The sequence below is a fragment of the Amphimedon queenslandica genome, unplaced genomic scaffold (genome assembly GCF_000090795.2).
Source record: "Amphimedon queenslandica unplaced genomic scaffold, v1.1 AMPQUscaffold_13364, whole genome shotgun sequence".
Taxonomy (NCBI): Eukaryota; Metazoa; Porifera; class Demospongiae; order Haplosclerida; family Niphatidae; genus Amphimedon; species Amphimedon queenslandica.
Genome location: NW_003546400.1, coordinates 48,097 through 75,241, shown reverse-complemented (window position 1 = coordinate 75,241; position 27,145 = coordinate 48,097). Strand labels below are relative to the sequence as shown.

Genomic DNA, 27,145 nt, shown 5'->3' with positions numbered 1-27,145 from the left:
TGCTTCCGCAAACTGTTCATAAACTTAATAAATGATCATTAGATATAAAAGATATAATAATTAGCAAAATAATCAATAACCAACTTTACAGTGTGAGACAAGTATAGCTAATGTAATTACAATACTTAATAATTATTTTAATTAATAGTTTTCATTACCAGCAGTTTCTCTTTCTACAAAGTTGTAGAACGAGGCAAAATGTAATTCTTAAAATTAGTCATAATAGTTATACGTTGTATCTGCTTAGTAACACCAAGACATGCTAGAGCATCATGTGTAGCTTCAATGAGTAACTCTCCGTCAATGTTGTTTTCTTCAAATTTCTGAACATGCTCACTCATCTTTATTGAATGCAAGAACCTGACCACTTCCTCAACAGGATACCTCTTAGCAATCTTGCTTACCCCATCAAGTTTACGACGGAAGAGAACACAAATTTTTAAACGATGAAGTGGATTATCGACACCAAGATCTTCCAATCCCTTTCCTTGTTCAGCACCAAGTAATACCTCACCAGTGATACCATATTCTTCAAACTGAGGCACATACATTTTCAGTCCAATCTCGTCAAGGAATTCGCAAACTTTTTCACTAGTAAAGGACTGTGACAGCCTCTTTATTCGAGTTGTGCCTGCAAGTATAAATAAAAGTAATTATACAAAATTGCTTTAATAATTCATTGTGGACTTAAGATAATGCAACATCATAACCAATGAAATGCAAATTATTTTGATTTTTTATCACACATAGACATCTACATGTATGACAACTTATAATTAAAGGAACAGGTTTTACTTCATATCATTGGCAAAGCTCACTCTGGCAAAGCATTTATTATGTACAGTGTATACATGCATGTGCATCTGGGCATGACTGGCAGGAACCACTTAATGTTTTACATTTTTTCTTTTACCTTGGTTAGTTGATAGTGATGTAGCTATAGAACTTTCCATATCGTCAGCATCATCACGTCCAGTATAAACAACTGATGGCTGCGAGAGTCTTGAGTTTAGAGATGGAGAACGTGAGCTTGATTCATCTACATCAGTATCAGGTAAGAGATTAGTTTCAGACACCCCAGCATTCATTAAATCATTAAGAAGATCCTCATCATTTCTGTCAATGTTACGTAAAGAATATACACGCCTCTTCTGATCAGCAGTTGACACTACTGCATAAGAGAAGTTTCCATGACGGAATTGGGTCAGATTATTCTTCCAAAGATCATCAACAAAATCTTCCCAGCTCTTTTTGTGTGGTACAATAGAGAGGCTTTCACTTGAAAGTTTCTTTTGAAGGTCTGTTATCAACCTATTTATTTATGACAATTTTATAAAATAAAGGAAACAAGGTACCACATACTTTTTAAGAACAACACGGAAATGAACATAATTTTGGAGGAGTATGCTTTCTGGTATAAGTTGTAAGAGATCCTCTTGCTCACGACACTCACCAAGGCGTGACAGTAAATCAACAATAGACATCTTCAAAAAATTTATTATCATTATAAAAAAGAAACAAATATAGAGCATTGCTCACTTGTGCATCTTTGAGTGCCATTGAAGTTATAGTAGATGTTGATTCAAAGTGGCTTAATACCATAACCAATGATCTCAAATGTTTCAATAGCTGTTCCATTGATTCTACAATACAATATTAGGCACTGTTAATGTACATGTGCATTGATTTTCTAATACCTGTATAATGATCAGGGAGTGTATTGAGAGCTTCCACATCAGGTTGACTGAGTCTTATTTTTGTAGCATAAGGCAGAGAGCAGAATTCATACCAGCCTTGACTGACCCACACAACAAACCATCTGAGGGCATCGTGAAGATGACACAAGTGAAGATTCTCCAGTGCAGCAAACTGATTCACAGTTAAACTACATAAAATGATTTAAATTTTTGTGCCCTGTTCTCTCTCTCTTTTCTTACTTATGAATAGCAATCTCGTGAAATATACTCTTCTTGCTACCAGTAATGCTCTTCAGTGGCTCACGAGTTTCAAAAACAGAAGACAAGAAATCAGCAACACTATAATCATTAAGCTCCACCAAGTCACTCTGACTAATCCCCATTAATTTCTATAAAAGAATTCAAAATAAAATTAGTATTTAAAAATCATTAGTTACTTTAATTAAGTGCCCAGCAACACCCCTCAGTCCAGAGACAGTTTCCATAATGATGTGATAAGGAGAATTGTGGAACTGATGCTCTAATACTTTAATTGTGTTTTCATCCATTGGACACTAATAATAACAAAAGATTATGTATTCATTCATATTATTCATAACAAATTACTACCTTGAATTCATCAAGCAGTTTTGACGTGATGGTTTCTAAATCAGCTTCAATAGCAGACAGACTAAAAATAGAACAACATGTATACATTATTAACATTCTTTAGAATTAGAAGGATTATACCTTTGTAAGTATAGGCACATGCAAGTACATAAATTTGAAACATTAAAACTAATAATCATATTCTCATTTTACCCCATTTACATGAATGGAAATGTAATGTGCGAACATGAACAATTACTTTTCTTTAGTGTGATAGGCATCTCTGAAAGCAAAGTTAGCACGAAGACTCTGAGGTGGTCCGATCAATGGTTTACCAGCTACATGAGTGGAAAATACATCCTCCTGGAGTTGCTGGAGATTGATGAGGCTAGGCTGCCAGCAAGGTAAGGATGTATGGCAACCAGTTAAGTTGTACAATGGTGACGGAAGAGTTGAACGACTGCCAATGAGCTGTTCAAACTCGGAAAGACCATGAAGACTAAGAAAGATAGTAACACAATGAATTTGTCCATAAAATATTAATACCTTGATGATTTTTCAACAATACAGTTTTGATCTGTGAATTCGGTTGGATGAACACGTGGAAGTTCTTTTGGCAAATAACGTGCAAGAGATGATTCGGTATCAGAACGAACAATACTCTCAGCCCTCATTAGGAAGTTATTATGTGTTGTGATCTATAATAGTTTGTAATAAAACAATATACAAGTATAACAATAATACTCACAATGTCACTGATTATCACATAAAGAAGATCAGGTCCATTGACACCATCAGTAGAATAAGACAATACGTGACAAAGAGGGGTTGTGTCCTGCAAGCATGAACCATTATTGCCTTTCATGTCCTGATACTGATTATAACAATCTAATAACAAAAGATCATAAAATAATATTGATTATTCAACATTATGGTATGGGGTATTTATTGGCAAATGACACGAAACGAGGAATTCCTATTGGCAATTTTGTGCAATGTTTCATTGAGCATGCTAAGATTATAATAAATTGCATATTCTATTTCGGGATTTTTTTCACTAAATACCAACATTAAATATACATGTAATTTGTAGCAATAAATCATCTTGTATTGTATATACATGTACCTCTTAGTCGCTTATACAGGTTCTGGAGTCTCTCTCCTTCCTCAGGTGAATAGCTTTTAGCTAGTACACGCACAGCACGTGATACAGGGATGGTTTCAGCATCACTTTGAGTAACAACATGAGCCAATTCTTGATGGAGCCACTGGTACAATTCAACAAGATCAGTCAGTAGCATCCCACCCATCTCTAATACATTCCTCTGTAGAACCAACTGTGCTAGTAGATGCTCAGTGCTTGAAATATAATCACCAATATTAGTGTTTGAGAGAAGAGACTGAAGGAGTGCTGATTCATTAGTAAAGCAAGGATAATAACACTCCAGATCCCTATAGTAGCATTAACATCAAGCCATAATGTACATCTATAATAAATCTTACTTGATGTGTTTAAATATCTCGTGATCATTCAAATGAGAGTAGGTACAGTATTCATCTTTAAGTGTGTTCCAAACTGGCATAAATATATCATTGTACCAAGTTGATTCATAATTATTGAGAGGAGTTATATTAGGAAACCTTCCAGCAAGCATTTTACCATTACCACAAGCAAACTAATATGAAAATATACAGTGTACATTATGTATTTCATCAAACAATAAATTTCTACAGTGACTTAATTACTTTTAGTAGATTCCACATTGACCTGCTGACTAAGAAAGATCTCTCTTCAACAGATATCCCCATACTATCAGACAAATGTGCCCACAATGATTTCAACTGTTTCATGCAGAAACTACGTATAGACAGGTCTTCAGGGAACACAGATCCTTTCATCTTATCTTCGGCTGATGAATCAGTTAACAGTCCAACACAAAATGAGCCAGCATTAGCCCACAAGAGAAGATAGAGTGACTGGAGGCTTAGAGTACCTCTTGTAGCATGTTTCAAATAACTCTGCTGTCCATACAAACCATTAGGAGTCAACTGAACTCCAGCATCATAAAATAAACCATTCTGGCCAACTGGAGTCTCAAGCTAATAAAAAACACAAAAATGTCATTACCAGGCCTGCATGGTCATTAGTCATTACACATACATGTACATGTACATGTACATTACATTATCAAACAAGTAATACATGTACATTTGCAATATTCTATTACCATGGATCCAGCAATATGTGTATGAGAGAGCTGATCAGATGCAAACATGTGATACCACAAGTGAGTGCTGCTAGTTGGAGCAGCAACCACAACAGCAATCAGATTAGCTATGGCATGACGCAGTGAAATATCACTACGACCTAAGCAAAGTAGAAAAAAGAGAATAATGGAGGAAGAAATACAATGCAGAAACTTACTGTTATCTTTGGTATCTGGATTAAAGAAAGCATGTATTGGATCATCATAAGATGATGAGTCGCTATCCAGTGTCGCTTCTCTTATCATTTTATTAGGGTCCAAGAAACAACAGATTAAATTATTAAGAGGAGCTGGCTGAACTGCATACAATAACTGATCACTCATAACGTCAATCAATACAGTAGAAGTTTTCTAATTATAAATGATTATAACATTTTTATAATATGAATAGTATGAGTTAATTCTAACCTTCTGGCAATAGAACTTGTAATAAGTATTCAACCACAAAACCATTCTAAGAATACTTGACTTCTCTCCTTGCACTTCATGACCATCAGGAAGAGATATTGATACTTGACCCTGACTCCTAAAATTTAGTGATTACAAATTGATAAAAACAAATAGGGGTCACTGCCAAAATCATCATAATGAATTGATGAATGTTCACCAAAACACAATGACGTAATGTCATAATTTGGCTTATAAGTTACAACCTTTCACATATACATGTATATGACTAACCATTCTTGTGCTATTGAAGTAAGAGGAGCTACTTTACGGCCTCCACTATTATGAACAGTAATCATTGCTCGTCCAACACGATCGTACAAGTCTTTGAGTACATTTCCCTTTCCTACTGACACAAGAAATGGGAAGAGATGCTCTTCTTCAGGCAGTTCTATTTTAGTACTCAATTGGACTAGAACATTGAAATCTTTACAAAATGAGTTGGGTCCCAGTAGATCAGTGAATGCTTTGTAACTAGAGAGCTCCTTCAATAGACAAAGAGAGAGTGCTAGGCCATGTCCTCCGATATTTCCACCTCCTAAACTCTCGTCATCCAATAAATGATTAATATCACTCATAATTGTTGCAACCTGTGGTAAAAACAAATAATAAAAAGTAAATAAAAATGAAAATAGCATAAAATGTATCTTCAAATGAAAATAGGATAGTTACTTTACAAACTAGTCGTACACCATAAGATCAAAAATACAATACTTGAGTGAAGTTCTATCATGAATGCTTCAAAGTGTACATACATGTACAGTGCACAAATGAATTAGCAAGATAAAGTTCATTAAAGCCATTTACACTGTATAAAAGGAGAAAGCAAAAGTACATGCATATATGTACATGTAGACTATCCCTTTTAACCTAAAATATTCCAAAATTTACATAATGTTAAGTATTTTACACTATCAGCGTCTCTATTAAAATGTCAAATTAAAATTAAAATACTTACAGTTCCAACACCACTTGGATTATTTGGATTCAAACATTTTGCTAATTGTTGAATGGCTGCTTGAACAACAGCTTGCTTCTCAATATTATGAAGTACTTTGTCATGGGTCTTTGTATCCTCCTCAAGATTCTATAAATATACACATTCAGTTAGTACAACTACAAATTAACGTAATGTATTACCTCTGAGATAGCACTGGCTACTCTAACCAAACCAGTCAAGCCAAAATCATTGCTTAACAAATGACGAAGAACAGTCAAAAAGTACAAGTGAGCTAAAGGCTGCTGCATTAATTTATTCTAAAGAATAATAAAAAAATATAATAACCATAAATAATAATTTTAGGGTAACTGCATACGTTAGCTTGAGTAGGGCACTTGATGCCAGATGTTGATTGATAAAATGTTGGAATGTAAGGTCCAGGAGTACTTGAAGCTGGAGCATCATTCACTAGTACTGTACCCACTATCTCACGTACCTACATTGTACATGCATAAATAAACTTATTACATAAAAATAAACAATAAGATACATTGTGTAAAATTTTTACAATGCATAGCAAATTTTAAGTAAAATTTCTGCCAAATTCTTCACGGTAAAATAATTTCTGATACAAAATCTAAGCTTACATACATTTACATGTACATGTACATGTACAGCCGCATCAAAATATTATGACTTACCCATGGTTTATAAAGTGTTAATGTAGTCATAGATGTGGTACCAACATTACTGACATCAGCTTTATCCAATATTATTGTTAGATAGTAATGATAAACTGACATTGAAATGCAACCAAGATTCTCAGGCTCCTCAGTTGAGAGAGACAGAGTAGCATCACTGCTCACTTTACCTGTCGCTGGTAGGCTCTTTATTTTCCAGTGTGCATTCTTGTTGACCATCTCAAGGAACCATTGAATGTCCTTAGCATTATGAACAGGTAGATGCATTGAGAAGTAGTGGTTGAAGAGGCCCTCTAATATCCTTCTGAGCTGTGTATTCTGATCTTGTAAGGCAACCTCAACACTAGATCCAGTCAACTCTTCAATAATGACTTCAACAACGTCTTTCAGTCTTGGAGACACCTCAGTTTTCATCTATAAAAGAACAGTAACATAGACATTAAAGCACAAGTGACCAATGGATCACTATTATACTTAGTAGTGACATGCATATAAATACATGCATATAAATGAAATACACATACTTCCATTCTTTCAGTAAGATGTGTACTAAAAAGAGCATTAAATATTTTAACAGCACTCAAAAATGATTCCTTTTCATCGTATCCATGACTTCCTTGTATGACCAGGAATGTTGCCTGCATTATATTATGTTGTGTAGCTGACAGCTCACTCAAATTCTTGTACAAATAATCCTTCACAGCAGACATTGACATCTAACAAAAAATCATACCATAATAATATATTAAAGTAAATTATAAAACAAAGTATTTTTACTCACCACATCCCTGTAAACTTCATACCAAAGTATAACATTATCTTCATTTGCTTGATCCAGCATTGAACCAGCCAAGGCGCTAAACAATATCCTCAATACATACTTGCTGAGGTCACCAGGTTGACCTAAGAGGTCCCCACTCTGTTGCACAGCTGACAGGAAGGATGCAGTGGGTGAAGGATGAGTCTCTGCAAATGGATCATCAGTTACTGTAGCTGCCATATCTAACAGGGCATCGATTGGACGCAACACCTGCACGAGTCTTGATAGGTCTAACTGATAGACATGCATGCACACATGAAGCAGAACAAGACGAGTGAGTAGTTCTTGATTAGGATGCAGTTGAGTGAAGGTCAATCGCAATATACGATAGCTAATACCAGCAGTGCTAGACCCAAGACGTAACTTTTGGTGTGTAAATGCTTCACTGTAGTCTTTCATGAGTTTTGGCTCCTTCATCATAGCTTGTAACGCAATCTTAAGAGGGCTGTCATGACTTGACTATAAGGAAAATAATAAAGTAATTAGAGCATTAAACATAAAATATAAACATTTACATACAATACATATTCTCGTACAAAAATAGTAAGAAAATTTTATAATTAAAGCTTTACCTCAAGTATTTGTTTAACCATAGTTTCAACAGCATGCTGCATGCTAATGACAAGGTGACTCTTATCTTCAATAACTTTAGGGAGTGAAGTAATACTCATCTGTGAGATAGAAAAGATAGGATCAGGAAACTCATGCAGAGTGTCCAAACGCTGATTTATCTCTTTTCTCGTCTGGTCGATGATTTTCTCAACAACTGATGATACCATACGATAGAAAGGAAATTTTGGCACATAAAGTGTACGTTGTGATGACTCTAAACTAGAGATGCTATGCTCAAAACTACTGAGTGTCTTCAGCTGCGATAGCTTAGGCATAGGATATGACTTCAAGAGTGATAAGAATAGCTCACGTGTGTACTCAGAGCAGTCAGGATCCATTAATATATCAATGTTCATATCTTCGTTCATCTTAGATATCATATATACAATATAATCAAAGAACGTATCACGCAGCAGGCGTTGGACTGAGTCAGTAATGCTCAGTGTACTGGTCTGTATTGCTGTGGTCTGAGCTGCTGCTTTTTCAAGATACTCCAGCATAACACCAGGCTCCCAGTACTTGAGAAACTTATCACACAATATCTTACCAACTCCAGTATCAAAGAGGGCCTGTATTGCTCTATTGCGTTTAGGAGCATCCATCAGGCAATTGAACGGAGCATCTTCCACTTTACCAAAGAACACACGAGAAGATATGGTTGGTATAGCCTCAGAGAGAAGAGAAGAAAGGTGCATTGATACACGCTTCTCAGAACTGTGATGAGTCTTAAGGTAACTGCAACAAAGAGAAAGCCATTCACAAATATCCATGACCTGTCCTGTAGTGTTTTGTCCAATGATGTCAAGGTAGTGATGATCCCATGTGTTACTGAATAGAGCAGGATAGCAAGGAGTGGTGAACATTGAGGGAGGGAAGTGGAGTAGAACAACAAAGAGTTTGAGCTTCTCTCCGGTATCATTCTCTTCAATCATAACACGTAAATGGCTGATCATTTCAGCGGAAGTCTCTTTCATGTTAGCAACTAAAAGCATCACTCTTTGCTTCTTGGAAAGCCAAAATGAGTTAAGAACATCATTCATGCTAGCTTGAGACGTTATACTTGAGAGCTTACATACAGCAACATCTTCAGTATAGTAGTAGACAAGATTACGTATAAGATCATCACAATCCCCAGAGAGCTGGGATGAGCTTCCAGTGACAGGATAGCGTGGTGGTAGCTGGTGAATGAGTGCTGATGAGCGAGTAAATATTAATAAACGATTAGCTGTACCAGTCGTTGACCTAAAAAATTAATGACATGATGCAGACACACAAAAGTAATAATGATACACAGAAACAGCAACATTATTAATAAAATGACAAATAATATTATCGTCAACCTAACATCACAGGACAACTTCAGCCAGGGTTTCCCACAGTATTTCATAGTGCTCACTGCTCATGTAGTTTCTTGTTAGTGGATTGTCAAATTGTTCAAAAATTGGACAAAGAGTCGAAGACCCTTTGCTATAGCAGATAAACTTGTGCATGAGAGAGAATTCTCCACTTTTACAATTTTTTATATACATGCACACATCCTTATGCTGTACATGTACATGTATAACAACGTTAAGCTTATTCTGATAAAAATTGGATTTTTAATGAATGTTTAAAGTTGCTCCAAATGCCATGTACACTGTACATAGATGTACGTATTGTAGCTAGTCCTTGTCAGCTCATGAAGCATGCTGTTTAGCTCACTTAGCATGCTTTGCGGGAAACCCTGAGTCCAACAAATCAAATAATACATTAGTACAGTACCTGTCAGTCCTGTCATCAAGATCCATCACTTGAAGCTGCTTATCAATGAGTGCATGTAAATTAAAGTGGCTCTGATGCTTCAAGTAGCTCTCAGTGTAAGGATGAGGCAATGACCGATATCTTGCAGTCAGTGCCTCAGTGGTCATAAGTTGCATTAACCTTTTACACAAATGGCGTACCAGCCATTGAAGGAATACTAGAAAAAATACATTAATTATTATTAGGATATTATTGTATTAAGCTATTACCTGATATCACCATGCAAGCGTTAATAGAGAGATCAGTTCTGCCTCCTTTCTTTGAGTGATAAAGACCTTGAAGAGCCTCAGGGACAGCAACTAATACTTCTTCATTAGTTATTGAAGACAGTTGACCAGCAAATTGAGAGTCACGTGATACAAGCTGCATAACATGCTCAACATCACCCAATAATTCTTCTCTGGTAAACTGTAGAATGAAAAATATCATAAATCACAGTACAGTCAAGGGCAGTAATTTTGTGGCCGTCATAGGTTCACAAAAATTACTTCAAAATTAATTAAACCATGGTCGTTGATCCAGTACCTGGTGGCTATAGCGTACACTTACATGAGGTATTCTGAATCCAGCTCTCTTTCTTAAAGCTCTCAATAATCTTTTGACTAAGAACACATCAGGTGATATATCTTGAGGAATGACTTCTGGTTTCTTTGGCTTATCAGTTTCAAGGAATTCTTGAAATCCAACAGGAGGTAGGATACTCAATACAAGAGAGTCTAGTGTGTCATCGTGGAAACCATACAAACTGCTCAGACCATCAACATGATCAACAAACTCAGTAGCCTAATAATAACAACAAAAAGTAATAGTAATAATAAACAAATAATAATAATAAACAAATGGCACATGAATTTGGATATAAAGGTACATACATAAAAATCATACAAGTACATGTACATGCATGCATGTACAAAAAACCATGTACCAGTACAGTTTATGTAGTATATACATGCATGTACATATGCATACAAACATGTATGTATACTGTACATGAACATTACCTTCTCATAAGCTCTCTGTATAACTGATCTCAGATAGGATGGTTGTTTCCTCAGTACAGCATCAAGTAAGGTTTTGTGAGTCAATGAATACTTTTCAAAGCGATTAAGGAATGGATGTGGTATATCATCAACTTCAGATGCTTTAACTACCACCACACACTGGAATCCTGGGTGCACTCTGCAAGGCTTGTGATGAGCACCAATGGCTATGTTGGCATAAAACCTGGGACCAGTCTTAGGGTCATCAATACGGCGGAACCGTTGATTAAAGAGATCATAAAAACTTTCATGTAGTTCATCAGTCTGACTCATAATGACGGTGTGACCAGCAGCAGCAGAATGACGTATGGCAGCAATTGTATTGATCTAAATGTACATGTGTGTGCATAACAAGTAGCACATGAGCAGTGACTTTTACTAATAACAATAGTACACATGTACATGTACATGTAACGTATACAAAGCCTTTTCACACACAATCAAGTTTGAATTACTATACATCTGTGTAATAATAAAAGTGTAAATTAAACCACAGAAAATGGGATATCGTGATTCTACTCACAATAGGTTAGTGGCTACAAGCACTTGTACAATGTACATTTACAAGTGGGTAATACTCACAGTTTGCTGGTGAGAGTCCCCAGGGAAATCACTGCACATGTAGGTTCTAGTATCTTTCTCTTTGAGAACACCAAAGGCAAATAGAAGGCGTAGAAGAGAGTTGTCTTCACTTGAGTCAATGACTAGCTTATAACGAACTTCATTATCTTCAGAACGTAACTGAGGCTGATCCTTAATGCTATCATAGAGTATCTCAAGTATACTGTGATGAGTTACATGCTGTACAGCATTTGGACCCATCTATAAAAAATTAGATCAATAGTGTATTATTATTTATCTGTTACGGGTCATATAAATGCAACACAAAATATTTAAATGAACAAATGCTCAAATTTCAGTTCAACATTTCATCAATATTTGTATCACTTACCACTCCGAGGAATTCCCTGGCAATTTGATCAAACATTTTGTGTCCATTGAAGTTTCTCTCGAGTGCATGCATGACAACTGTATCGGTGATTCCTTTCTTTCCTCTCTTCCTCTTGAGGAAATTGATAAAATGAATGAAGTCTCTTAGACCATAGAAACGTCTGAACTCGCTCCTCTCCATAAACTTGTGATAGAGAGGGCAGAACTTAACAATGAGGTCAATGTCTTTCTTAAGTTCAGGAGGAGGATCATCAGGAGTGTCACACAAGCATCCTTTAGCTAACACACAGAGCTCTTCAACTGATGGCTCGGAACGGAACAGAGAGACAGCTCTGTTTGTCTTAGAAGCATCAAGCATGTGATTGGATATAGCTACAAAAGAGACCTCTCGTCTATCTAAATGATAATGCAACACTTTCAATGACTCCAGACTCTCTTCAGGTAGACCAGCTTCGTCCATAAACACCACACAATGTATGGGTAATGGTACTGATGCATAGGTACGCTGGCGATTGATTGAACGAGAGAAAACTGTTTGTATCTCGTTAGAAGTGGTCCTGCGAGAGCACTGATAGTAATGAGGATCCAGAGAATGGAAGAGATCAGTCTCACGGAAGAGCTTAACGCGTGATTCCTGACCACGGAGATTAGATGTGACAAGATTAAATGATAGAGTTTTGGAGCAGCCAGGAGGGCCAACTATAATGAGAGGAGTGTGTGTCATTGTGCACAATATAATACCAAAGATATTCTCTTTCAGAGCCTGAGTCTTAGCGATACCATGAGGTATGTACATGTTATCAATGTACCAGTCAATTTCTCTCTGAAATACGTCAGCAAATGGTTTACTACCAGATAAATGGCCAGACTTGTCAATCATTTCCCGATAGCTTTCTCTGTACTTGTCATTAAGGCGCATGTAATAAACCAGTGAGAGTGAGACCATGATGGCTGTGCGATGGTAATCTTCATTAGGACCGTGTGGTTTCAGTTTATTATACAGCTTCATGAGCCACTCATAGAATGTAAAGACACGTTGTATGTCTCTTTGACTGACCGAACTCTTGGAACAGATTGATGCATTAATCTCATCAACTTTAAGACTCCTCAACTGACTATAAGCAAGAGCTCTCATCTTGTTCTGACTAGTAATGATCAATTCAGCAAGTGATGCTAACTCCAAATTCTCCATATCTTGATGCATGAGGCGTAGTTTAGCATTAATGTAGTCACGTTCCTGGTACTCATCCAGTGATCCATAGTCCCACTTGATCAGATCAAGTGTTGGGTGTAGAACACGTACATAATAATTACTGCGGATCCATGACTCGTCCTGAGCAGTTACTGCTAGACTGTCACCACGATGAGGATTACAGGCACCAATAATAAACACATTAGATGGGATGACCTACATGTATATAAAATAAAAATAAATAAATAGGTTTTGCAGTGACGTATGCATCACAACATGTACCAGTACATGTACATGTACATGTAAGTGTACCTGCACTATGTTAATATTCCACATTCATGTACAATACATGTACTGTATATTCACTGAGTTACATTAACTTACAGTTCCATCAATGCTCCTGTCGACAATAATTTCTTTCAGTAGTCCAAGACATGATGCAGTATTGATCTCATCAAGGAATACAGTGACTGCTGGTATCCTTGTTGAACTAGTACCACTTCCTTTGCTTTTGCTATAAGCATCTTCAATCTCATATGCTTGATTAGACACTTCTTTAAAGAACAGCATAATATCTGCTGGTTTCAATGCTGTATAGGGAATATAAAGATAAATATGACAACATTATACTAACTAACCAGCATGAACATTGAGCTTGTGGAAAGTGGTCTTGACACTGGCAGTGAACAGTCCATGGAGAAGTTCTGCAGTAGCCTGTAAGCAATGAAAATGAAGTGTCATTGTTCATCATAATTAGTACAGAATATACTGATATATGCATGCATGTACATGTACATGTACACACACACACTCACACACACAGTGCATATGTACCTTAGCATTGTTCTTATATTCTGCATTTCTGAACAAGTAATTGAAGCTTTTCTTATTCTCTGAATCAGGCAACTCAAGCAAAGCCAGAACAGGGTCGTCTTTCAACTTCATCATTTCCTTGAGCAATACAGAATGAAACTGAGCTGATGGACTATGTGAATCAGGTAATTCGGTTATCATGACGAGATCTTCTTCAGTTAATCCTCCATCGGATTGACTTAAATTACTAATGACATCCAGGCAAGCAGCTTTGTGATCTGGCGAGGTTTCAATTAAATCTATACGTACAAACAATTAAATAAAAGTTATATTATTAACATAAGATATGGAATGCAATTACATTTGTTTAAATTAATTGCTACCATATGACATAACTTATGAAGTCACTTTATGGTCAATGGTATCAAAGCCAAAAAATCTTAATTGGTTAAACTTTTGACAATTGCTTCAATTAGCCACAATTATATTTGTGTAAACAAATAGCACTACACTGCATGTTTTCAGAAAAAAATACAAAATGAGGCTTGAAACAAAAAGTATAAATAAAAGGCACACATGTACATGTGTGTTCACTTCTATAAAGGGATGGCAAATAGCTATTGTATTATTGTACAAACAAAACTTACCATCCATTTTTCTCTGCATGAAGTCTAATAATGTATCCCGAGTCTTGCTCCATTCATTAAGATGAGCAGAGTTCCACAGCTTGGAAAGAACCTCAATCAGTGCAGTCTTACCCACACCTGTCTCTCCTTCAATAATTACAGGCATGCCACACTCATGACGCTCATGAACATTCAACATCTTCAGTGTATAGTCAAGTGTCAGTACATATGATGACTCATCAATGATCTTTAGTCTCCCGTTATCATCCAAAGGAACAGTAAGAGCACGTGACAAATAATCATCAAGCCATGCTCTTGAATGCATGTCCCTATACACATGTACATGACAAACAATTTCACAATAATGAACAATAATAATTCATTGTCAAATAACAGTACATTCTCTCCTTTATCCTTTTACTCTTTACAGCTTCTACTACATCTTCTACATTATGTACATGCCTCTATACACTCTCTACAGTCTCTTTCACTCTCCTACCCTTAGGCCACTTACATGATTGATGGTATTTGTATTCCAATCTTTTCATAGTTTGATTGTTCTTCCTCGCGAAGCTTCTCACTTCTCAAAGATATTAAACCAATACTTGATCCACCATCAACAGTATCATAGATTAACTAAAGAGAACAGAAAATAATAAACACAGTATAGGTACAGTACATGTACATGTATATGATACATCCCAATATCATAGAAATACACACATATAGTGTGAAAGAGAAACAGCAAGTTGGAACAGGCATACATGTAGCACATAAATATCAAATAAGGTAAATAGTTGTGCATGCATAGTACATGTACATACTGTATTCCCTTACTTGTTCATGTGGTTTCTTAGACCAGTCAGCTTGTCCATCAGGATCACAGAATTCACTAACTTCTTTTAAGAAACTCTTCATCAGTGTTGATCCCAGTTGATGAGTGTTGTTTGGTATTTTCTTCCCTTTGGCAGTAGTTATCATCTCAGTACCACCAGTATTGTAATTGTAAGCTGGCAAGTTATCCAAGAAATGGCAACGACGCATCATATAGCTAAACAAAAATGCAGGTCAAAATGATAACTACATGCACACAAATTTACAGGTAATTAAAGTACATGTACAGTGTACATGAACCAATACGCAATGACAGAAGTACAGTTACGGTGTAAGATGAAGTTCAATGCAATGTACATGTATACACTACTTGTACATGTATGTGACTATAATTTGCTACTAATGCAGAATTGCAGATGTACCTGACAAATAGTTTCTGAGTTGTCTTATTATATTTCATGTGTTCAGGTGTGTATCTGTCCAACAGTCCAACACACTCGTCCTTGCCTAGGTCAGGGTCTTCACTAAACTTAACAAGAGGAGCTGTCTTTCCTTTACGATGAGCTAAAAGAACAAAGGAAGCCATAACACTATAAATGTCACATTTAGATGTACATGAACTGTACACATACATGTAGAATATAGACTGGCTACATGTACATGTACATATACATGGCTGTCATTTGTTATTGATAACTACCTTCATGTAACATGCATGCAATGTAATGCACATGAACCAAGTGAAGTGTGTCATAAACTCACATTCTTTGTACAGTTTGTTAATGCCATTCTTGCCAGTTTCTTCAAACGTTTGAAAAGCTTTAAGATACTTGCACACCAACTGAACTTCATCATCAATATGATACTGTCTCTTGGGCTCAACATATTCTTTATTGCCAACTAATCCCAACACAGGAACATGCTCTAGGAACTGTGATAAACTATGATTTGGCTCAGAGTCAGCTCTACAAGACGGTACCTAAAATTATAATTACGAAAGTCAATAAATTAAGGGACTATAATCATGCATACTTCAATAAAGACACCCCATGAGAGGCCACCAGGGAAACGGAATGATTCTCCAGTAGTAGGATCCTCAACATACCCAAGGACTAGTAAATCAAAGAAAAACCAATTAACTGTCTTCATTAAGTCATTATACTGTTGACGTTCATCAACATGACCTGAAGATGCCTCCTGCAAAATAAATAGTAATTAGGTTGAAATAGCACAACAGTTTATTTATAAAATTCAAATTTAGCATTATACACATGAATCTGAGTACCAACATACAGAATAGTACATGTAGATTATACTTAATAATATGCTCACAGAAGGAGAGAGTACAGTAAAGTTGAAGTATATGCAACATCCTCTGGTGTCCATTGGTAGAGTCTGTAGCTTCTTGATGGCAGATAATGGAGTGAACGCTTCATTTATTGGGATATGCAGAACCATGTGTGGTAAACGATTCCTCAGACGAGTCTTTATGAAATGAGATTTACCATCACCTGTTAACAAACCATTATATAATGTATTCACACCACACATATTCCACTCACCAGCATGACCATACACTAGTGTAATGCATTGAAAGTCTTCAAAAGCCATCAGGCTTTGACGGCATAGCTTCTTAGCTCGGTCATAATTCAGAGACACTCCGTCCTAAAGTATTAAAAATTTTAGTATACTACAATAAATACATGGATATTAAAACAACATTTTAAAATGAAATAAAAAGTATAATGAACAACAAATCACTGCATGTACCTTATGATCTTTGACCATTATCCATGGCATTTCTCTTAATATTGATGGGCCAGTTTCAACAAAATGAAGTGATGCCCCTTGCTCATTAGCTAACATTGATGGTCTTGATTTAATCTGAAACTGCAGCAATGACTGCAAAAAATATGCGCAATTATTATTGTATCATTATGTACTATCTGTTAACAAAGAAACATTAGCTATTTACACATGCACTTACACAAATGTATTCATGTGTGAATACTTGTTATACTATTAGAGTCAGAGACCATTATTCAGACAAATCAATTATTCTGACAGCTGTATTTTCAATAATACATTTGCAATGGCTCTGGTGTTTGTCAGAATTATAGAACTATACCTTCTGTGCCTGTGTTCCAAATCCTAGTTTGGTATCTTGTAAGGAAAGGGAGTTATAAAGGAATGACTTCAGTTGTCCATAGATTGCAGTTTTCAGTAGATTTACTCAGTCTCCAGATACAGCTGGAAGCAAGAGAGTAAGACCCAACCTCATCACAAACAAATAGCTCTAAGTCTATCTCTTTGTAGATACACAAGACTTCATGTGCTAGTCCTTTTGAAGACTTAAACAATAAGCTCAAAGTGCAGTAGTGATGTGATCATAACCGAAACAAAATTTAAATTTTTATCTAAATACGAAAGAAAAAATTTAAATTTGGTTCCGAATATGATCATGCTACTACTGTTCTTTTAGCTTAAAGCTTAAATCTTTAAAAGACTAGAACATTAAGTCTTGTGTACCTACAATGAGGTAGACTTAGAGCTATTTGTTTGTGAGAGATTGGATCTTATCTCTCTTGCTTCCAGCTGTATCTGGAGACTGAGTAAATCTACTGAAAACTGCAATCTATGGACAACTGAAGTCATTCCTTTATAACTCCCTTCCCTTACAAGATACCAAACTAGGATTTGGAACTCAGGCACAGAAGGTATAGTTCTATAATTCTGACAAACACCAGTGCCATTGCAAATGTATTATTGAAAACACAGCTGCCGGAATAATTGATCCGTCTGAATAATGGTCTCTGACTCTATACCTCTTGTAACTGATAAGGTAGTCTCTCAACTCCAATGATCATGTATTGGAATGAATAGTAATTAACACGTTTAAGGAAGAGGTTCAGTTCGTCCGATGTAGTAGTAGCCTGACAGTGGAATAGTTGGAATGATTCAGGAACCCCATTATAGCAGTTAATAATGAGAGAGACTAGCTGAGCAGGTGACAGACCATGACACGAGTGTAGAACTGTTGAAGATTGAGCTGACAATGTTCGCTGTAACTGCCGATAAGGATGGCGAGTTTGGAGGGCAAAACGTGACATGTCTTGCTCAAATAATTGCAATAGAAAAGTACCAACCACTTTAATAGGAGCAGTGCATGACTCAACGAGGGGCTTGATGCGTGGTAATACAGACTGTGGGGAAAAGAAAATATAGAATAAACAAACTGACACAAAACAGATTAAAATATAAATCTATAATATACATGTATATCAAGATCCACATGCATACATTGATAAACATAACTGACAAGCTAAATGTACGTGTTAAAAGACATGACATCTGTATGTACAACGTGTATGCATTATAGCTAAAATCATCACAGTGTACCTTAACAGTGGATTTCATTTTTTCCCTGACAATGACATTATTCTTAAATAAGAAACTAATCTCACCAACAATATTATCAATATGACCTTCAACTAATCGTTTGTGAATGTGACGCAATTTAGGTATACTGAAGAATAACAGTGTATGGAACTGAACGTGAAGGTTATCAACATCAAGCATCCATCCTTGGAGTTCACCTTCTGCCTCTTGAACCTAAAATAACACAAACAATCAACACAGAGCATATAGCAGTATTATTTATAATTATTTATAAAAGAAAGTAAATGTACTATAGCCTTTAACAAACACAGAACACTTGAAAAGATAAGCATATATGAGTAGAATAACAGATAATATTTTTCAGAAATAATCCATACACATCAAGAATGCATGTACATGTACTGCACTAACTTTTTGTTTCACAATTTCTTCTGAGAATGAACAGGATAGACTTCTGAAAGGAACAGGAACCTCCTACACAAAAACAATACAGCCAGTCATCACAATTATTGTTATGAATAAAAGAATAATCATAAGACAACGTCTACTCAAAACATCATGTACAATACATGTACGGTACCTTTGGCTGGTCTTCCTTGTTCATGTTTCTCTGTGGCTCCAGCTCAGTATAGAGGGGATGACCGAGGTCATTAAGACGTTGATAGAGCTCAAGCAATTTGTAAGCATTCTGATTAAACATGAGAAACTTCTTGATATTCTGACTCAGGTCTTGCTCAGAATCCAAAAACCCGATACGTTGTTCAAAATCACGTATCTGTGCACTGTTCCATCTCTGGAGTCTCAGCTGAGAGGAGGCAGTAGGAGGAGGGGATGACGTGAAGCTCTCACGAGGATAAGGAGTGGAACGTGATATTTCATCAACAAAAGAGTCACGATGAGAGAGTACGCTTTCATTAGGATCAATCTCAGCAATTGAAGGACGACCAGGAGTAGTATTAACAGCCTGAGAGACTGAAGGTGGCTGATACTCCAGAAACAATTGAGCCTTAACACCGTCAGGTATAGAATCAAATACAAAAAGATACTCTCCAGTAGACAATATGGACTCCAATTCAGCAGGAACCATTTCCAGCGTGTCCTCTTCTGCCCTAGAGAACCAGAGCTTCACTAGGTTAATGTTCTTATTGACTGTTTCCAGTTCTTGACAGCCAGAGGATATCTTCATTGCCTGCACATCTTTCATTAGCCGCTCAAAATCTTGTGCATCGTCAACAAAAGGGCTCATGTACTGGAAGGCAATGAGAAGGTGATTGAGCACAATTTCATTGTACTCTTCATGCTGCAGTTGAGCAGTGATTAACTCATACTGCTGTCTGAACACCTCTTGACCATCAACGCCATAAAACTGCTTGTCCTTAATGAACTGGTAGAAGACAGTGCTATCAGCAATGGCAGGGAACAAAAGGAGACAGCTCTTATCATAGCCCAGACCACGTTTCTTAAGACGCAGGGCAGACACTATCTTCTCAACTTTCTCAATGGCATCTTTTGATGTGAGTTGGTCACGGCAAGATACTTCCTTCAGTTCGTTGGCAATCTTCTTGATATCGATTAACTTCTCATCTTCAAGACAGCCAGTCATGTGATACTGCTCACAGACATTATAAACGTTATTAATATGATGAGTATACTGGAACAACTCAAGCATGCACTGTATACCCCTCAGACCATCATAGTTACTCTGTTCCCCATTAAGATATTTGGTATAGTCCACCAAAACTTTAAACTCAAATTCTATATCCATTCTCTCCAGGGCCAGGTTACCTCCAGCAGTAACTTCACTATATTGAGCAGTACCTTCAACTAACCTCAGCACTAATTCTTTAGTGGCAGTTAGTGCTTCAGCTAGCGTCTGCCAAGAAATTCCTTTAAATGGTTCACTGCCCCTACGAATTGAGTTAAAGAAGGCTCCAGACATTGAACGAACACGAGATACAACGCTTTGCATTGAAACAGGCACAGATTCATCTGGCTGCAACCCACTGTACTTTCTCAACTGGTAACGAAGATAAGTATCAAAAATTGCGCTTTTGTGAAGGAAGAAATAAATGAGCAAATCAAGATTGTCTTTTATTGGGGACAAAAGCTCATTAAGATCATGGACTAGTTTAGAGATTTGATATTGTGTAACGTTAGTGCCTAGCTTTAATGACACGTCATGTCCAGGACGGAATGCCCCAGTGACAGAGGGTGTGATGTCACTGCACATTATCTGTGTGTATTCTTCAGTCTCCCCAGGGAACACAACCTGTGATGAGAGGGGTACAAGTATCTTCTCTGGGACTTCAATACCATATTCGGCTAACAAACTAGGCAATGTCAGCCTATGGAAATAAAACATAATTATTAATATCTGTACGTAATACAGCCACAATGTACCATCTATAGCATTTAATGAATGTATTACATGTGCATGTACATGAAAAGGCTAAAACCTAATCAATACAGCAATGTACAAATAACAGTTTCAAATAACCAATTAGGAATTAACATTAATGATATCAGTTACACATGCCAAGTATTAATTAATAATAATATCAACAACACATGCCAGGTGTTAATTAGCTAACCATGAGGCTTCAGGTTGACCAGCAATGTACTTAATCAAATGAATATTGAGCTGCTCAAACAACTTCAAGAACTCATTGTGTGCTTCTTTGGCTAACTGCATATCATAAACAAGAGAAGAAGCAAGCACTGATTGCCCAACAGCTGACACATGCACATAGCAATGATTAAAATGCTGAATATTATCATATGTCAGTGACTTCTCAGTAAACGATTTCTTCCATCGAGAGATGACTTGCTGTATATCAATGACCCACTGGAAGTATGTGTTTATCTCATCACATGCAATCTTTGATATGTCCTCAGGAATCGACTTCAAAATGCAGTCTTCTTCATCCAGCCCTACAAAAAATTTTAAATGAAAATCAACACAATACAAAAATACAGGATGACAGTACAGTAAATAACACAATTTAAATGTGATACAAACCTTTTGCTTTACAGTAACAGCTGAATATTGTCCCAAGTTTCTTCACCACTTCAGAATAAGGTAACGTCCAGTCAAGGCTCTCGGCAACAGGGATTAGTGAACAGCAAACTGAGACAACACCAAAAGCAAATTTATGATGTAGAGAAAGCTCTTCTAGCCATGAGGCATCATATGCCAATAGTTTAACAGTGTCTTCAAGTATATTCTTAACTGAAGTGCTGATGGGCTCTTGAAGATTACGAGACTCTGGGATTAATTCCTTCTCCACCACAGAAAGTACAAGGAGCTGGAATTCGCTCATATTAGACACTGATTTCTATTTTAATAAAATAAATAAATTATTGTAGCATAAACATAACAAAATAAACATGTGGTACAGTCAGTACCACAGTACTTTTAGTTTCATAAAATATATAAATTTGTTTAAAGTACATGTATGTACATGTACATGTACAATGCATGCATGTAGCACTAATATTTTAAAACAAGATCATGCATACATGTACATTGTACATGTAGTCGACACATACCCATATTGCAGTGACATGAGAAACAACAGAACTGCTTAGTCTGTTTCTCTGGATATATTCTCTGAGTATTGTCTTGAAGCTAATGGGTACTCCTTGAGATGCAGCATGATTCTCCTTCCCTGGCTCTACTACAAACAGTCCTGGTATATTCATACTCAGCAAATGGAATATGAAATCTTTAGGCCTCCTCTCAGACAGATAGTGTTCACCAATATAAGTAAGGAATTCAAGTATAAAAGTATGATTTTCAGCACCAGGGAACCTAATAAAATAATTATTATAAAATGGTATGCAACTATGCATAGGTACATACTGTACATGACTCTACATGTACATGTACATGTACATAATTATTTTAAATATGTACATGTATGTATATACCTTTCAACAACATCAGTTAGAAAATCAACCCATGTGGTGTCATTAATGTTCATTCTTGTTGGTATCCTTTTACTGTAATCAAACAAGTATTCCTTCACAAGCTAAAATTAAAGAATAAATATCATCATTTTTCATCCATTTTCATCAAGACATACTGTTGATGGCCAGATGAAAAATGTTTTGAATAATCTAGAAAACTTGAGTATACTCAAATGAGGAAACTCGTTTGTAACACTCTCATTCAACTATAAAGGAACAATGTTTTAATCACAAAAGTACAAATTAAAAAGTTAAAAAACCTTTTCAACAATTTGCTTTTGGTACTGTGCACAAACTGGATGAGACATCTGATTGACAAACTCCTTGACATAAGAGCTAGCTTTATCCACAGATACATTTACAGTGTTCAATAGCATCTCAACCCATTTAAACATTTCAGCATCAAACGACTGGTGCTTCCAGTTCTTATCATTCCATAATTCAATCACAGTATCAAGGAACGTTAAACCCTACACAAAATGAAATAGATGATACTTACTACAGTGATTCAGTCAAACATATAATAAATATCATTTTTTAAAATAAAAGATAAATTTGTCCAAGAACCAGATGATCAACATGTACATGTTCTGACAAAAACATATACATGTAAATGGTAAATGTAATTCCTAAATGCGACTATACATGCACATACATGTAATGGACAAAAGTATAAAATCATGTGTAAGGATGCATGATTGTATTAAACTTACTTCTTGAATGGCTCCAAGAAGATTACCAAATTGACTAAGTGGTTCCAATTTCTGACTAGCAGGTTCCAAATACCGGCTATAAGGTTCTCTCAATCGTTTAATAATGTGCTCAAGAAACTCTTCAGGAACATGAAGGTGACCCTCTATCTTCTTTAATAAAGAACTATACAAGAAAATGCAACAATAAAAGAATGACAATTAAGTATTTACAAACATGTGTACATGCACGTCATGTACATGCATACATGGGTGGATAAACCCTAGCTAACACACAAACAATGCATGGCAGTATAATAAACAATGCTAGACAAAGCACATGCATGCATGCACATATGTCATGTACACATACACATGAATCGAGTGTAATAAATCATAAAGTACTAATACATGTACATGCATGTACATGTTGTACCTTAGTTGACTGAAATGTCTAACAGTATTCCCTGATGCCATTAGAGCTCCTAATGCTTCCATATTAAAAGAGCTCTCCACTGGTAACTTTAAATGAACACCAAATTGAAGGCCAAATAAAAAGTCTTCCACAGACTGAGCATCAAGAGTATATTTCTCAGGCTCCTACAACAAGTATTAAACAAAGTCATTGTGTCATTATTATGCATGTACTGTACCTTTGCAATGTGGTCATACCACACCTTTTTACCATCTCTGAAACTACCTAGTGACTTGAACTTGAGACTGACAGACACTAAAGAAGAAATCAATAAAAAACATGTACAAGTACATGAACATGTGGTCAAGCAGACAGACATAACCACATCAAACACATTATACTTACACCATAACATCTTGCATAAAAGAGATTTGTGGTGCTGATGTCCTTGAAGTCCTTTTGACTTCATTTTCTGTGACTCCTTCATGAGGACAATACAAGCTTTCTCCAGCACATTAAATAAACTACATGTAGCATCTTGTGTCTCTTCCTCAAAATGTATCATCAAATCACCACTACAGGATGTCTAATGTTAGTATTACATGCACAGTACAATAACATACCCTTCAATGAACTTCATTATTGGCTCTAGTTTATTGTCCTCCATCATTTCTTCAAATTTTACAATAACTTTTCTAATATACTGGCTTAATTCTTCACATGCATATATCTGCTGAAGCCTAAAAACACGTGTACAAAAGTGATCAATGAAATTGTAATAGCCCAGGTTCACTTACTTGAAAACCCTAAAAGCCAGTGATACATAAAACAGAACATCTTTTCTGAAGACCTCGTCAACAGCAATAAACTTGATCAGTTTCTGAAATACTCGACTATTAGCATCACCATCTGCCGGACTCTTGGCCTATTTTGATAAATTAATCAATTGAATATGTAGATGTAAGTCATAACAATATACAATAAACGCCATTGGATAGTGTTACATTATAATAATCAGAGCTCTTATCAGTACACTAGCAACCTCTATAGTACACTAGCAACCTCTATACAGTACATAAAAGCTGTGAGCACCATTGGATAGTGTATTATAATAATCAAGAGCTGTTATCAGTACAACAAGCAACCTCTAATAATAGCAAGTTGTTATTGCAGGGTACAGACAATCCCTCTATACCCACCATACACAGATTACTTTATGAGGCTGTTTTCACTAGTGAACAACAATAGATAGTCAGTAATAGAAGGGCTATTCAAGTACAAATGCATATACATACACATACAGGCATATATGCAGTGTGTCTTTTATATACTCACATTCTCTTCATAATGGAAAAACTCTTCCATCACACGCTGAAACAGTTCCCTGTTCTCAGAGAGACAATACGGTCCAGTGCTGGGAGAAGTCATCATCTCCTTTAATCGTTTCTTAAGGTCAGATTTTGGACGATTAAACAAGCGAAGACGCTTATGTTTGCCTATTGACAAATGAATAACACTAAAAGTAGATAAGAAAGCATTACTATAATCTACAAACCGTACATGTACATTCTACATGCATTATGCACTAGATAATGATTTTCAAGCAATAGTTTACTTAACAATGACATTATCCCAAATTTCCCAATACAATTTACTTTTCCTCTGCCCTTTCCATTCATAGCCATATTATACTGACCTTTAACTTCTTCTAAAGTCAATGATAAGTCTTCAGGTGAAGGTGACTTGCACTTCATGGCATCCTCTCTTGACATATTCTTACTCAATATGTTCATTAACAATTCACCTTGATCATGATGAGACATCACTTCTAATAGCTTGGAACCCATAGTATTGTTCAGCACACACACAGGGAAATGAGGAGACTCCATTCCCTCCCAGTTATAATCACGCGAGAGAAGATACGAGTCATTATGTGTGATGATGATGAGTCCACGTGTATTTTCACTGCTACATGATTGGATTATCGATGGGAGGTCATCTTTAGGCTGTAGCTGACGACAGAGAATGTGGTGACCTTCTAAAGGTGTCTGTGTCACAATTTTCCAATCAACTCTGATAGGATGGTTCATCATAGGAGCAGGACAATAGTTAAAGAGCTCGAAAGGTTGTGATTCACCTTTCTGTTTCAAATGAAGGCCTACACATTCATTGCAATAAATAATACAATAGTGATCACTAATAATATTACCATTCTGTATGAGTATAGCAGGCAGATCAGACCCAGGGAGATCGGTAGTATCTTCACCTGCCATTTTACTTCTTCTTTCCATTGAGGCACTTTCATATTCAGATGGAGATACCCATACCAGATCTTGTTGGGTGGTCTCACCCGACATTTTGAAATTACTATGAGGAAATAACAATATTAAATAAGGCTGCCAACAATAGATGTGTACTCCAATGGATCACATGCTGAACATGTGCAAAACACATGATAAACAACAATTTGATAACATAACAACCACACACACTAATAATGTAGTTCATTCATTAAAAGCAATATAATATTAGGAAAAGGTCATGATTTAGAAAAAACAGCAATCATGAGACTACCAGGCACTACTACCAACACAGATCAGCACAATCCTTTGTTGCTTAACAATATTCATAAGTCTGACCACTCATTAGGCATTCCTAGGGTCATTTCAGCTAAAAGTAATATTCTAACTGGTATGGCAAACCAGAGAATCATGCACAATACACATCATTAGACTGTGGCACATAATGATCCACCAAAGGCTGTTGTTAGACATGAGTCAATAAAGAAGGCACGCTACAGGAAAGGCAAGAATTGCCAGGAAAAAGCAAAAGGCTAATAAATCCTAAATAGGCCATGGGCGTTATAGCAAAACCAAATTGTAAGAAATGCATTAGATATACTAAAGAAATGGTACATGTTGGTATAATGTGGACAACAAAATTAATTAATTTATATATTATATATATAGATCTAACTGGCTCATTAACATCGGCGTACAACGATAGATAAACAAAATAACACAGCACTTACCTACTGAATTCAATCTATTAGTGAGGCTCACAAGAGTGACGGAACGGGAAAAGAGAGATAAGGCAGAGGGAAAGAGAAAGAGAAAGAGGTGAGCCTGCCTTTACCACAGGCCGTAACCGTCAAAATGCAAGATTGCACTATGACGTCATAATAGCATATGATTTGAATAATGATTACATGAGCTGATCTTGGCTGATGACTGATATGCTATCATTCTCCTCCTCTAAACTAAAAAATAGTGTCCATCATTCTTAGTCTCCACAGAAAATTTAAGCTGGCTATATTGAACTTAATTTATTACATTCATAGACTGC

At 36.2% G+C, this 27,145-nt stretch overlaps 1 protein-coding gene across 1 annotated transcript; it reads right to left on the bottom strand.

Moving 5' to 3' along the window:
• Positions 1-19: 19 nt before the first annotated feature.
• On the bottom strand, positions 20-26,936 carry LOC100637963 (uncharacterized). The gene is made up of 63 exons (XM_003387142.3): positions 26,832-26,936; positions 26,010-26,167; positions 25,497-25,958; positions 25,136-25,296; positions 24,598-24,725; positions 24,424-24,540; positions 24,206-24,375; positions 24,039-24,115; positions 23,822-23,985; positions 23,410-23,572; positions 22,957-23,166; positions 22,813-22,902; positions 22,658-22,758; positions 22,277-22,538; positions 21,747-22,062; positions 21,319-21,658; positions 19,308-21,072; positions 19,139-19,201; positions 18,728-18,940; positions 18,154-18,531; positions 17,099-17,230; positions 16,891-16,993; positions 16,661-16,839; positions 16,361-16,525; positions 16,091-16,307; positions 15,751-15,892; positions 15,332-15,545; positions 15,009-15,130; positions 14,516-14,823; positions 13,890-14,167; positions 13,694-13,769; positions 13,440-13,645; positions 11,865-13,271; positions 11,495-11,734; positions 10,874-11,239; positions 10,422-10,655; positions 10,082-10,280; positions 9,834-10,029; positions 8,033-9,314; positions 7,422-7,919; positions 7,165-7,356; positions 6,641-7,054; positions 6,316-6,435; positions 6,140-6,256; positions 5,958-6,086; positions 5,234-5,589; positions 4,961-5,078; positions 4,711-4,903; positions 4,514-4,653; positions 4,032-4,385; positions 3,789-3,961; positions 3,412-3,737; positions 3,034-3,173; positions 2,832-2,983; positions 2,545-2,784; positions 2,307-2,367; positions 2,135-2,251; positions 1,938-2,086; positions 1,698-1,885; positions 1,540-1,643; positions 1,363-1,484; positions 914-1,311; positions 20-631 (listed from the first exon to the last, which is right to left on the bottom strand). The coding sequence occupies exons 2-63, from the start codon at positions 26,155-26,157 to the stop codon at positions 174-176; spliced, it is 16,653 nt and encodes a 5,550-aa protein (XP_003387190.1). The 5' UTR covers positions 26,158-26,167; positions 26,832-26,936; the 3' UTR covers positions 20-173.
• Positions 26,937-27,145: the final 209 nt, after the last annotated feature.